General features: G+C 44.5%; 1 protein-coding gene across 2 annotated transcripts; it reads right to left on the bottom strand.

Annotated features, from left to right (window-relative positions):
• Positions 1-249: 249 nt before the first annotated feature.
• Positions 250-8,753, bottom strand: LOC102413847 (cytochrome c oxidase subunit 6B1). 2 transcript variants are annotated; one of them, XM_006068797.3, is made up of 4 exons: positions 8,597-8,753; positions 6,915-7,031; positions 5,510-5,610; positions 250-438 (listed from the first exon to the last, which is right to left on the bottom strand). In XM_006068797.3, exons 2-4 carry the CDS (start codon positions 7,018-7,020, stop codon positions 385-387), a joined length of 261 nt encoding a protein of 86 aa, XP_006068859.1. In that variant the 5' UTR covers positions 7,021-7,031; positions 8,597-8,753; the 3' UTR covers positions 250-384. The 2 variants fall into 2 exon arrangements, with proteins under 2 accessions (XP_006068859.1, XP_025125766.1); XM_025269981.2 differs by having other exon boundaries at positions 6,915-7,114; positions 8,597-8,745.
• Positions 8,754-14,761: the final 6,008 nt, after the last annotated feature.

Raw genomic sequence — 14,761 nt, 5'->3', positions numbered from 1 at the left:
TTTTAAAAATTGTACATAACAAAGCAGAACGTATGGATAAATTTTAGCACATACGGTAACTTGAAGTTATTTTGTATAATCATTCACTCTATTGTCTGGTAAAGAAGAGGTGGTCAAAGTTTATTCAAAGAAAAACAAACAAAAAACAAAAAACCCCACCCTGAATTCAGTCCCCTTTACTGATCATGGTACTAATTCCGCCCCGCTTCTGGCCCCATCGTCCAGCTCTTTTACACATACACAGCCTTACACGTTTCCAACGAGCATTTATTATTAGTTATACCATGATTCAGGATCCCAGGGTGGGGATCACCATGTACCCCGGTCCCCCTTCACCACCCTGGGGAGAAGGACGGAGGACAGAGGAGGTGGGATGGAGCCAGTTCAGATCTTCCCAGGAAATGTGCCTTCTGCCCGGCGATCGTCCCAAGTTGACACCTGTAGATAGACAGCCAGTGTTACTTCCTTCCTCCACAGGGAAACTAGATGGGCGGACTTCTTCGCCTTCCTTAGTCTGCCCACCTGTTCAGTCAACAAGGAACCCCAGTACCTGCTATATGTCAATAGTGGCAGCTGTTCCAGGAGTCAGGGGACCAATACTGACCCAGAAGGACAAAAATCAATGCCTTGAATGAGCTGACGCACTGAGGGGAGAGGAGGTGGAAGGTGGGTGGAGAGGAGTATCAGGCAGACTCATAGCCGAGCTGTCCATGGGGAGACGTGTGTACAGAGCTTCAGGAGTATGACTGTGTGTGCCCTGCTTCAGGAACCCCAAAGTCAACACTCAATGATGTCTGACAGAACAGAGGGAAGAAGGAATACTGGGCAGCTGTGGGGCGGGGGGGTGGGGGAAAGAGGCTATCTATACTTCAGCAGGAATGCATCTCCAAGATATACAATCAAGTGCAAAAAGATCCAAACTGGATATACAGCGTGATCCCACTATTGCTCATGTATGTGTGCACACCTATGAAACCTAACAGAAAGGCCCACAGCAAACTGTTAACACTACCTAGAACTAATGCTCTGCAACGTGTGAACCCTCCTACAGGCAGTCAGAAGCACATTTTTATACACACATGCACACTCACATGCGATACAGCAGAGGAATGGCTAAGTGCATGGACAAGGAAGACAGTCTGAACCCCCACGCCATCACTTCCCAGCTGTGATCTCCTCAGGCACATCACTCAACCTTTCAGGGCTCCAGTTTCCAATTCTGTAAAATGACGATCCTGATAAAAGGACCTATCTGTTTTTAACATGTTTGCCCTTTTATGACATAAAATACAACATTTAAGTGCCTTCAGTAAGTGCCTGTTTTATTTACACACACATACACCATACATCACAAATACTCTGTACTTAAACTGTCCTGCTACTTGCTTTTTTCATGAGTCTTAGAGCTCTTTCTGTATTCTGTCATAAAGATCAAGATGAATATCCATTTATTCAACATGTTTCCGAATGTTCCCCATTACAAACCACTCTGCAGTGGATGTCTTCGTACACATTTTTACAGGATGTGTAGAGGTGAAAAGGCCATATCTGCAGTATGATTTTTTTAATTTTGAAAGATCCTGCCTCAGGATGGATCTTAAAAGCGACTGGACCAGTCTACAGAACCACCAACACTGAGCACTATCTACCCCTGCTCACTTTCTTTTATATTGAAGGACTAGGCTGATCTGATCCTTTGTCAAATTAGTCTTTGCTCAATAATCTCACTTCATGGAAAGCAGATGAAAAATATTTCCTGTAGTGGAACTGCACACTGCAGTTATCATTTAAAATAGTGAAAAAAGACTGAGTCCAGTTAAAGGGGAAGGAACTATTTTTTAACTATGAAAGACAATGGCTACCCAGTAATCGAGCAGGTTGTACTGACACGAAAATAAAACAAAGTAAAAAAGCCAAAGATAAGACAGTATCTCAAGTATGATCCATAACTGTATTTTAAAAGCATATAAATATATACCCACAGCTATACAAACATTAGCACACAGAAAAGGAAGTGGAAGATTTATACCAAATTTCGAAGGGAAGTTAACTTTGGATTCAGAAAGGGGATGACTTAGGAGATTTCCACTTTCTACACCATAAAAACTTGTTTTGAAGCTTTCCAAAAAGCCACTGAATTTTTCATGGAGAAACTACAGATGTTTTAACACTGGAAAATAAAAGGCAGTTAGTTCCCTGGTGGCCTAGTGGTTAGGATTCAGGGCTTTCACTGCTGTGGGGGCCGGGGTTCAATCCCTGATGGGGGAACTAAGATCTTGAAAGCCTCAAGATGTGGCAAAAGAGAAAAAGAGAAAAGCTGATAAGCAAAAATGTTTTAAATGCTCATACACAAAAAGTGCTGGACTCTCACCCCCATTCTTCTCCAAATACACATTTTGGGGTTAGAGACTAATTTTTAAAAACACACAGGAAACACTTGGAAGATGTTACATTATGATCAGCCAGATCAGGAGGATGAAGAACAATTTTTTCCCCTTCCTCTATTTCTTAAGTTTTTATGAAGTGGTTTCATTCTTATAAAAAACAAAAACAAACAGCATTAACAAAACAGTTATTTTTGTGTCACCAATTTCTAGAACAAAGAAGTCAGGCCTGCTGGGTATAAAGAGTGTGTTAAAAAAAATGTGTTCATATCCAGCCCTAAGAAGGGCTAAGGAGGCAGATACAGTGAGTGCTTGAGGGGATGGACCACATAATCTGATGATCCCCAGGTAACGGTAGGCCCTGGTGCCAGGGACTGGGGTATGGGGCAGCACTGGGTCCAGAAGCACACTTCCTAGCGCCTGGGCCAGTGTGCACCCATCCAATGCAGGCCCAGAGGCTGGAGGGTGGATGCTACCCAAGATCATGTAGGGACAAGAAGAAATCCTGAGAGGGGAGTGGGTATGCAAAGGCACTTAAGAGTGTGTGGCTGGAGAGGTGTGAGGTACCAAACAGGCTGAGGAAAAGTGAATTAAGGCAGTCTGTTCTCAACCAACAGGCCCCAAAGATGCACATCATAGATGTTTAAAATACTGAAAAATGGGAACATAATCCAAGGGGACCAGTTGAATAAAAGCATCTGTATATTAAGAACTTCCTTGGCAATCAAGTGGTTAAGACTCTGTGCTTCTACTACAGGGGGTGAGGGTTCGATCCCTGGTTGGGAAACTAAGATTCCACATGCCATGCAGAATGGCCAAAAAATTTTAAAAAAGGAAAGAAACAAACAAAAATGAGGTAGATCTATAGGCAATGTCATAAAAAAAAAAAAAAAAAGGCTCAAAACATGTTGATAAGTCAAAGCAAGACATAGGACAGACTATACAGTATGACCCATCCTTACACAGAAGTTCCATAGGCTTATGAATGATAAATGTATACACAGAAAAAGGAATCTGCTAATAATTGTTACCTAAGGGGAGAGGGTGGAGAAGGCAATGGCACCCCACTCCAGTACTCTTGCCTGGAAAGTCCCATGGATGGAGGAGCCTGGTGGGCTGTAGTCCATGGGGTTGCTAGGAGTTGGACACGACTGAACGACTTCACTTTCACTTTTCACTTTCATGCACTGGAGGAGGAAATGGCAACCCACTCCAGTGTTCTTGCCTGCAGAGTCCCAGGGACGGGGGAGCCTGGTGAGCTGCCGTCTATGGGGTCGCACAGAGTCGGACACGACTGAAGCAACTTAGCAGCAGCAGCAACAAGGGGAGAGGGGGACTGAGGAACGCAAGTAGATCTAATTTTTATTTTACTGTATTGCTCATATTTGTTTTGTTTTTAAAAATGAGCACTGTTAGTTTTGTAATAATATCATATTCTGATTTTAAGACACATTTTTTCATTTTAACATCTCTGAAATTAGCATGCTTGTCATATTCATTTCCAGCATTAAAATAAAAAAAGATTTAAACATCTCTAAGTGTTTCCTGTAGTCAATGGGGTCTTCGACTTGATGAAATAAAGTAATATTTTACTAAAAAAAAAAAAGAGGGTATGGCAGAGTATCAAATAGTAACAACAGGTCTGGTTGGATCAGGCCTAGAAGACTGCCTCACTGCATCCCTAGTTTTAGAGATGCACACAGAAGTAGGCAGGGGTGAAATGACAGATCTGGGATTTGCTTCAGAATACTCCAGCCAAGGAAAGAAACAAAAAGGACAGATGGGACTTCCCTAGGGTCCCGTGGTTGAGAATCTGCCTTCCAGTGCAGGGGACTCAGGTTTGATCTTTGGTTGGACAACTAAGCCTGTGCCCTGTAACTAGAGAAGTCCCCTCGCATGTCACAACAAAGAGCCCGTGTGCTGCGACACAGACCCAGGGCAGCCAAAGAAAATGGGGTGGGGGTGGGGATAGATGGAGGAGACGTGGAGAAATCTTGAACTAACTACTCAGTTTGGGTGATGGGTATATTTGGGGTCACTTAATTATTCATGAGAAACACTGGGCTGGAAGAAGTACAAGCTGGAATCAAGACTGCCAGGAGAAATATCAATAACCTCAGATATGCAGATAACATCAACCTTATGACAGAAAGTGAAGAGGAACTAAAAAGCCTCTTGATGAAAGTCAAAGTGGAGAGTGAAAAAGTTGGCTTAAAGGTCAACATTCAGAAAACGAAGATCATGGCATCTGGTCCCATCACTTCATGGGAAATAGATGGGAAAACAGTGGAAACAGTGTCAGACTTTATTTTTGGGGGCTCCAAAATCATTGCAGATGATGACTGCAGCCATGAAATTAAAAGACGCTTACTCCTTGGAAGGAAAGTTATGACCAACCTAGATAGCATATTAAAAAGCAGAGATATTACTCTGCCAACAAAGGTCCATCTAGTCAAGGCTGTGGTTTTTTTCAGTGGTCATGTATGGATGTGAGAGTTGGACTGTGAAGAAGGCTGAGCCCTGAAGAATTAATGCTTTTGAACTGTGGTGCTGGAGAAGACTCTTGAGAGTTGCGAAGAGCTGACTCATTGGAAAAGACTCTGATGCTGGGAGGGATTGGGGGCAGGAGGAGAAGGGGACAACAGAGGATGAGATGGCTGGATGGCATCACCGACTTGATGCACATGAGTTTGGGTGAACTCTGGGAGTTGGTGATGGACAGGGAGGCCTGGCGTGCTGCGATTCATGGGGTCGCAAATAGTCGGACACGACTGAGCAACTGAACTGACTGAATTATTCTACTTTTATACACACTTGGAAATGTTCATATAAAGAAAGGACAAGACTCCAAAAGCGGATGAGCTCCACAGGGACAGGGCATGTACTTGTAGAGCACCTGGGTGAGATGGATCTGGCTGCCTTGGCTGAGAGCCTGGCTGGTTGAGAGGTCTGGTGAAAGGAGGAAAGGCGGGCAATTCTAGGAAGAAGCAAAGGTGCATCCATGGCCGGTGTGAAGCCTTGTCCTCCCTCTGCCCCTCACAAAAAAGCCCCCACCAAGTCACCATACGCCCTTGGCAAAAACCCCACCCCACCCTGGCATCCCAAGGGCCCCAGGAGGCACCTACCCAGGATATGGGGCAGAGGGACTTGTACACACGCCGGTACCATTCGCACACGGAGACGTCACCTCCTTTAGCGGTCATTGCCTTCTCACAGCGGTGGAAGTCTATGAAGAAAAGAGATCAGGGTCAGCCCACACCAAGGGCTGGAACACATTTCTGATCAAAATTCAGAAATACTTTTTACTTCACAACCAGTTACACGAATCCCCCCCACTCCCAAGTTTCACAAAGAAAGTATATCCTTACAAGGGTAGTACTGAAAAGGGCTAGACACACCACACTAAGCTTATTTTGCAATCCATAAAGAACTACTGTCTGGGACTTCCCTGGTGTTAAGAATCCGCCTTCCATTCATTACAGGGGATCTGGGTTCATGGCCTGGAGGAGGAACTAAGATCCCACAGGGAAAGGAAGCCTAGCCCGTGCATCACAAAGGAGACCCAGAGTAGCCAAGAAAAAAAAGAAAAAAGAACTACTGTTCAACTTGGAACTTCCGGGTCAGGAACAACAGGGAAACCTGAGAGGTGTGTGTGGGGATTATGGAAGTCCAGAACCAGGACAAGGGAAGGGGAAGATGGTCTTGATGCTAAGATGCTGGCATCCAGGAGAGGAGAAAGGAGGGGGATAATCTAGTTTTTAATAGTAGGAAATTAATTCAAAGATTATTCCAAGTATTACACTCCTGGGCACACTCCCTAAGACAGAAAGCATTCACAAAGACATCAAATTACATCAATTATAGCAGCATCATTCATATGAGCCCTAAACTGGAAACCACACCAGTGTTCATGAATGAAATGTTGGAAAATGGTACACAATAAAAATGAGCAAAATATATGCCACAGCATGGAAGAATCTTCATAACTATTGAATGAAGAAATCCAAGCATAAGACAACACAGTATTTATAAAGTTCACAAAGAAGCAAACCTTCAAGTGGTGATAAAACCAAAATATGACTGCCCTAAGTCTGTGCGGTTACAACTCTAGTGGGGAGAGCAGAGTGTTGCTTTCAGGAGACGGCATGCAGCAGACAGGGGAGCTCAGAGGACTGGCAGTATCCAGTTTTCTATCCAGATTATAATCACATGGAGGATTCAATTTAGAGTTATTCATTTAGCTGTATATTATGGTTTATGTACTTCCTATAAGTATGTTATATTCCATATAGACAGACAGACATATACATATCTTGTGGGGGTGGGGGGGTGTGGAAATCACTATGGGATCCAAAGTTCGTGACCCTAGGTCAGATCTTGAACACAGGTGGTGATGGGGGCATGGGCCCCGTGAAGTAGGACGTTCAGAATGAAAGAGAAGAGGCTATAAGGAGGCAAGAGGTAAGTGATATGAGGTGTGGGATCAGGGGAAGGTCAACACTGCCCCCGTCCACCCCAAGTCCTGCTCACCCAGGTAGTTCTGCCAGCAGTTCCTGGTCTGGTTCTGGTTGGGGAAGCGGCTGTCAAAAGGAGCAGTCTGGTAGTTCTTGATTTTGGTCTTGATGTCTTCTGCCATAGTGCTGACTCCTGGCGGGAAAGACAGTGGATTCTGGCAGAGGTCCTGAGGGCCTGGACACGGGGCTGTCAGCCCACCCAGGCCCAGTGGAGGCCTGACAGAGAAGAATGGGCTGGGTGTGAACGAGCCAATACCCCCTTCCTTTCAACATACAGACAGAGGTGAAGGGCTGGGCAAGAACACATCAGGTATGGAAGTCACAGCACGATGTGTGGGGGTAGACAACTCCTTGGTTAAAAAAAACAGGCCAAAATAACACTAGTTGATATTCACTGAGTGCTTACTATAGGCAAGGAAGCTTTACTCCTAAAGCTATTCCAAAAGACAGGAACTATTATTATCACTGCTTCACAGACAAGAGACAGGGTGTTTAAGCAACTTCCCAAGGTCATACAGCACACATGGGGTGGAGGTGCACTCCATCACTAACATAACCTACAATGCAAAGGTTTTTAATCTCTATTGGTGCCATGAAGTCCTCAGGAATCTAATGAACCCTTTCTCCGAATATGTTTCAGTGCATTTAAAAACTGCACAGGATCACAAAGAAAACCAATTACCTGTAGCTGAGGATTTATGAACTACCACAGTTTCAAATAATCATGCCTGAAAAGGGTTATGCTGTGAAACCTGCGAACATAATGGGATATATGATATGATGACCTGTGATTTTCACTGCTGATGATGCCAAATACTACCGCTACTGCCTCCATTCCCAAGCAAAGGAAATGCTACATTATCAATGAGAAACTGGCAAAAATGCAGATGTAAATTTATCTCTATTCACTAGCATCCCTTGAGTTCCATCCATTCTGTGGACCTAGGGTTAAAAACCTGTCCCATAATCTTTTATGAGGTGACACACGGTTTTCATTAGGGAATCTGACACCACCTCTATTCCAGATTATTTGAGGAGTCGTGGTATTACATAGAAGTTAAGTAGACCAGTAACAAATTCAAGCGACCAAGGGTAGTGGTAAGGATTTGGGGCACCGGAGTAGCGTCTTTTTGGGAGCAGAGGATGTGTAACACTAGACGCGGTGACATAGACACGGTCCGAAGAGTTGTTTTGAAAGCCATCTCCATCTGATTTCGGGAGTAAGGGTGGACTGGGGATGACGCTGCAACCCCTCGAACGTGCAAGGGGCGGGGGGTGGGGGTGGGGAGTCACCAGGAAGCCAGGCTGCAGCCCAGCCGAGCCTCGGGGGTCAGGGGCCGGGGAGAGAAATGCCTGCGGCCTGGTGATTAACAGCAATGCAGTCCTAATGATTTCAAATCCTGATCGCTAGCTAAACTGAGTAGTATCTAAGCCTCAGTTGCCTCCTAGCTAAAAGAGATAATAACAGGCCTTATCTCATAGAGTTGGAGGGAAGCTTAAATGAATCAACATAAATCGCTTTGAAAGTTCTAGGCATCCGAGAAGAACCAAATAATCGTCAGTTAGGACCAATAATTGAAACGACCCCAGGGTTCCGGGAGGTCGGCCACCGCCGGATGGAAAAGTCATTTCATTTTCCAGTAGGGATCCTCAGTCCTCCAAAATAGGGTTCCAGGTTCCCGAGCCCTCAACACTCACCTAAAGATGCCCCTGAAGTGGCTGGAAGCTCAATGTGACCCTCAGCAAAGACGCCAGTACCGGACCGGAAGCGGAAAAAAGATCAGCCGGAAGCGGGACGGAGCAGCGCACAGAGGAGTCTTCCGCACGGCCAGAGCGCCGTCCCTGGAGCCGTTCGGGCCACGCCCATACTTGCGAATTCCAACCTCCTATTGGGCCGAATGCCTGTCATCCTCTCATTCTCGGCCCAATCGTAAGCTTGCGTGGCACTTGGTAGGTACCTTTCCGAGCTGTTCCAAGCTGTGGACTCTGTTCCAAGGTGTTGACGCGGCCTGGTCAGCTCTCTGTCTTTACTAGGAGAAAGGGGTTCTGGGTCCTGGAATTGGCTGGAGAGTGGTCCTGCGGAAAATATTCCAGCAGAAATGCTCCTATTCGTGTAAGAATTATTGATTGAATATTTACCCAGTGCCGGGTACTTCTATTGAGCTTTGAGGAAGCATAGTTGAACTAATCTCTATGATTATTATGGGGCCAATTGTTAGTTTGAAAGTGGCTCAGTCATGTCCGACTCTTTGCGACTCCATGGAATTCTCTAGGCCAGAATACTGGAGTGGGTAGCCTTTCCCTTCTCCAGGGGATCTTCCCGATCCAGGAATCGAACCGGGTCTCCTGCGTTGCAGGTGGATTCTTTACCAACTGAGCTATCAGTTCAGTTCAGTTGCTCAGTCGTGTCCGACATTTGCAACCCCATGAATCACAGCACGCCAGGCCTCCCTGTCCATCACCAACTCCCAGAGTTCACTCAAACTCATGTCCATTGAGTCGGTGATGGCATTCAGCCATCTCATCCTCTGTCATCCCCTTCTCCTGCCACCAATCCCTCCCAGCATCAGGGTCTTTTCCAATGAGTCAACTCTTCGCATGAGGTGGCCTAAGTATTAGAATTTCAGCTTCAGCATCAGTCCTTTCAATGAACACCCAGGACTGATCTCCTTTGGGATGGACTGGTTGAGTCTCCTTGCAGTCCAAGGGACTCCCAAGAGTTTTCTCCAACACCACAGTTCAAAGCATCAATTCTTCAGCCCTCAGCTTTCTTCACAGTCCAACTCTCACATCCATACATGACCACTGGAAAAACCATAGCCTTGACTAGACGGACCTTTGTTGGCAAAGTAATATTTCTGCTTTTCAATATGCTATCTAGGTTGGTAGTAACTTTCCTTCCAAGGAGTAAGCGTCTTTTAATTTCATGGCTGCAATCACCATCTGCAGTGATTTTGGAGCCCCCAAAAATAAAGTCTGACACTGTTTCCACTGTTTCCCCATCTATCTGCCATGAAGATGGTATTGGATAGGAACCTGACATTCCGGGTTCCTATGCAATACTGCTCTTTACAGCATTGGACCTTGCTTCTATTACCAGTCACACCCACAACTGGGTATTGTTTTTGCTTTGGCTCCATCCCTTCATTCTTTCTGGAGTTATTTCTCCACTGACCTCCAGTAGTATATTGGGCACCTACTGACCCGGGGAGTTCCCCTTTCAGTGGCCTATCATTTTTCCTTTTCATACTATTCATGGGGTTCTCAAGGCAAGAAAACTGAAGTGGTTTGCCATTCCCTTCTCCAGTGGACCACATTCTGTCAGACCTCTCCACCATGACCCTCCCATCTTGGGTGGCGCCACATGGCATGGCTTAAGGCTGTGGTCCGTGAACTGAGCTATTAGGGAAGCCCAATTGTTAGTTTGGCCCCAGGTAAATAGCAGAGAGAGAACACAGCTCCACCCATCAACAGAAAATTGGATTAAAGATTTACTGAGCATGGCCACACCCATGAGAACAAGACCCAGTTTCTTGATCAGTCTCTCCCATCAGAAAGCTTCCACAAGCCTCTTATCCTCCATCAGAGGGCAGACAGACTGAAAACCAGAGTCACAGAAAACTAACCAATCTGATCACATGGACCACAGCCTTGTCTAACTCAATGAAATTATGAGCCATGCATGTAGGGCCACCCAAGACAGATGGGTCATGGTGGAGAGTTCTGAAAAAATGTGGTCCACTGGAGAAGGGAATGACAAACCACTTCAGTATTCTTGCCCTGAGAACCCCATGAACAGTATGAAAAGGCAAACAGATAGGACACTGAAAGATGAACTCCAAAGGTCGGTAGGTGCCCAATATGCTACAGAAGATCAGTGGAGAAATAACTCCAGAAAGAATGAAGAGACGGAGCCAAAGCAAAAACAATACCCAGCTGTGGATGTGACTGGTAATGGAAGCAAGGTCGGATGCTATAAAGAGCAATATTGCATAGGAACCTGGAATGTTATGTCCATAAATCAAGGCAAACTGAAAGTGATCAAACAGGAGATGACAAGAGTGAACGCTGACATTTTAGGAATCAGCAAACTAGACTGGAATGGGTGAATTTAACTCAGATGTCCATCATATCTACTACTGTGGGCAGGAATCCCTTAGAAGAAATGGAGTAGCCATCATAGTCAACAAAAGACTCTGAAATGCAGTACTTGGATGCAATCTCAAAAACGACAGAATGATCTCTCTTCGTTTCCAAGGCAAACCATTCAACATATGGTAATCCAAGTCTATGCCCCAACCAGTAATGCTGAAGAAGCTGAAGTTGAACGGTTCTATGAAGACCTACAAGACCTTATAGAACTAACACCTTAAAAAGATGTCCTTTTCATTATAGGGGACTGGAATGCAAAAGTAGGAAGTCAAGAAACGCCTGAAGTAATGGGCAAATTTGGCCTTGGAATACAGAATGAAGCAGGGCAAAGGCTAATAAAATTTTGCCAAGAGAATGCCCTGGTCATAGCAAACACCCTCTTCCAACAACACAAGAGAAGACTCTACACATGGACATCACCAGATGGTCAATACTGAAATCAGATAGATTATATTCTCTGCAGCCAAAGATGGAGAAGCTTTATACAGTCAGCAAAAACAAGACTGGGAGCTGACTGTGGCTCAGATCATGAACTCCTTATTGCCAAATTCAGACTTAAATTGAAGAAAGTAGAGAAAACCACTAGACCATTCAGTATAGCCTAAACCAAAACCTTACCATTATACAGTGGAAGTGAGAAATAGATTCAAGGGATTAGATCTGATAGACAGAGTACCTGAAGAATTATGGATGGAGGTTCGTGACACTGTACAGGAGACAGGGATCAAGATCATCCCCAAGAAAAAGAAATGCAAAAAAGCAAAATGGCTGTCTGAGGAGGTCTTACCAATAGCTGTGAAGAGAAGCAAAAAACAAAGGGGCAAAGGAAAGATATACCCATTTGAATGGAGAGTTCCAAAGAATAGCAAGGAGAAATAAGAAAGCCTTCCTCAGTGATCAGTGCAAAGAAATAGAGGAAAACAGTAGAATGGGAAAGACTGGAGATCTCTACAAGAAAATCAGAGATACCAAGGGAACATTTCATGTAAAGATGGACACAATAAAGGACAGAAATAGTATGGACCTAACAGAAGCAGAAGATATTAAGAAGAGGTGGCAAGATTACACAGAACTATACAAAAAAGATCTTCACGACCCAGATAACCACGATGGTGTGATCACTCACCTAGAGCCAGACATCCTGGAATGCAAAGTCAAGTGGGCCTTAGGAAGCATCACTATGAACAAAGCTAGTGGAGGTGATGAAATTCCAGTTGAGCTATTTCAAATCCTGAAAGATGATGCTGTGAAAGTGCTGCAGTCAATATGCCAGCAAATTTGGAAAACTCAGCAGTGGCCACAGGACTGGAAAAGGTTAGTTTTCATTCCAATCCCAAAGAAAGGCAATGCCAAAGAATGTTCAAACTACCACACAATTGCACTCATCTCACATGCTAGTAAAGTAATTCTCAAAATTCTTAAGCCAGGCTTCAACAGTATGTGAACTAAGAACTTCCAGATGTTCAAGCTGGTTTTAGAAAAGGCAGAGGAACCAACTATCAAATTGCCAACATCCATTGGATTATCGAAATAGCAAGAGAGTTCCAGAAAAACATCTATTTCTGCTTTATTGACTATGCCAAAGCCTTTGACTGTGTGGGTCACAACAAACTGTGGAAAATTCTTCAAGAAATGGGAATACCAGACCACCTGACCTGTCTCTTGAGAAATCTGCTTGCAGGTCAGAAAGCAACAGTTAGAACTGGACATGGAACAACAGACTAGGAGTACATCAAATCTTTATATTGTCAGCCTGCTTATTTAACTTAAATGCAGAGTACATAATGAAAAACGCTGGGCTGGATGAAGCACAAGCTGGAATCAAGATTGCCAAGAAAAATATCAATAACCTCTGATATGCAGATGACACCACCCTTATGGCAGAAAGTGAAGAGGAACTAAAGAACCTCTTGATGAAAGTGAAAGAGGAGAGTGAAAAAGTTGGCTTAAAGCTCAACAGTCAGAAAACTAAGATCATGGCATCTGATCCCATCACTTCATGGCAAATAGATGGGGAAACAGTGGAAACAGTGACAGACTTTATTTTGGGGGCTCCAAAATCACTGCAGATGGTGATTGCAGCCATGAAATTAAAAGACGCTTACTCCTTGGAAGAAAAGTTATGACCAACCTAGACAGCATTTTAAAAGCAGAGACATTGCCAACAAAGGTCCGTCTAGTCAAGGCTATGGTTTTTCCAGTAGTCTTGTATGGATGTGAGAGATGGACTGTGAAGAAAGCTGAGCACTGAAGAATGGATGCTTTTGAACTGTGGTGTTGGAGAAGACTCTTGAGAGTCCCTTGGACTACAAGGAGATCCAACCAGTATCCTAAAGGAAATCAGTCCTGAATATTCATTGGAAGGACTGATATTGAAGCTGAAACTCCGATACTTTGGCCATCTGATTCAAAGAACTGACTCATTTGAAAAGACCCTGATGCTGGGAAAGATTGAAGACAGGAGGAGAAGGGGACGACGGAGGATGAGATGGTTGGATGGCATCACCAACTCCATGGACATGAGTTTAAGTAAACTCTGGTAGTTGGTGATGGATAGAGAGGCCTGATATGCTACAGTCCATGGGGTTGCAAAGAGTTGGACATGACTGAGTGACTGACCTGAACTGAATTGTTAGGGGATTGAAAACAAATCATTTTTTTCTCCCAGGGTCGTTTGTCACGCTATGAGGGTGCCCAGACTCCACCTCCCTGTTCATTACCATCTTTCCCCAAACCTTAGAAGGTACAAATTAACAAAGATTTGAGTGACTGAGAGCTCATAAACCAAATTCCTGCCTCACAGAGAGGAGGTTAAGAGTTAAGAGTTAAAGCTTGGGTCCGTGAAGGGTCTGGTAGAAATTGACCCATCTCTGAAATGACAACTTCTGGTCACAGACATGTCCTTGTCTCCTTTCTCTCACACCCCATATCTGATCAATCAAGAAGTGCTGTTGCCTCTGCCTTAAAAATATATCCAGAATCTTCTGATTCAAGTCACAGGCACCTCCATCCTGGATTATTGCAGTGGCCCACTCCCTGACCCCTAAGCTTCCATGCTGCCCTCTGCAATCAGGTCACTCAGCCAGAGGGACCCTGTGAACTCTTCAGTTAGATCACTTCTCTTCGTTGGCCTAGAAACCTCCCCATGTGCTTGGTCTGACTCTTTTAGTTGAAACCCAAAGTCCTTACAAATGACTTACACAGTTTGTCTCCCTTTATATCCTTGTTATTGTTCAGTCTCTAAGTCGTGTCTGACTCTTTGCAACCCCATGGACTGCAGCATGCCAGGCTCCCCTGTCCTTCACTATCTCTGGGAGTATGCTCGGATTCATGTACATTGAGTCTGATTCTATCTAACCATCTCATCTTTTGCCACTCCCTCTTCTCCTTTTGCCTTCAGTCTTTCCCAGCATCAGAGTCTTTTTCAGTGAGTCGGCTCTTTGCATCAGGTGGCCAAAGTATTGGAGTTTCAGCTTCAGCATCAGTCCTTCCAATGAATAGTCAGAGTTGATTTCCTTTAAGATTGACTAGTTTGATCTTCTTTCTGTCCAAGGGACTCTTCAAGAGTCTCCTCTAGCACCACAATTTGAAACCATCAATTCTTTGGCACTCAGCCTTCTTTATGGTTCAACTCTCACATCCATCTGGTGACTCAGATGGTAAAGAATCTCCCTCCAATGTGGGAGACCTGGATTTGATCCCTGGGTCAGG

This window comes from Bubalus bubalis, chromosome 18, assembly GCF_019923935.1.
Source record: "Bubalus bubalis isolate 160015118507 breed Murrah chromosome 18, NDDB_SH_1, whole genome shotgun sequence".
Taxonomy (NCBI): Eukaryota; Metazoa; Chordata; class Mammalia; order Artiodactyla; family Bovidae; genus Bubalus; species Bubalus bubalis.
Note: the sequence above shows the minus strand (reverse complement) of the source record. Positions and strands in the feature narration are given on the sequence as shown.

Bases quoted from the DNA above. Each gene is read 5' to 3' on its own strand.
- LOC102413847 (XM_006068797.3), bottom strand. From the start codon at position 7,020: ATGGCAGAAGACATCAAGACCAAAATCAAGAACTACCAGACTGCTCCT. The intron at 5,611-6,914 runs GTGAGCAGGACT...TTTTCTTCATAG, and splicing joins CTGCTGGCAGAACTACCTGG to ACTTCCACCGCTGTGAGAAG. The intron at 439-5,509 runs GTAGGTGCCTCC...GTCTATCTACAG, and splicing joins CCCTCTGCCCCATATCCTGG to GTGTCAACTTGGGACGATCG.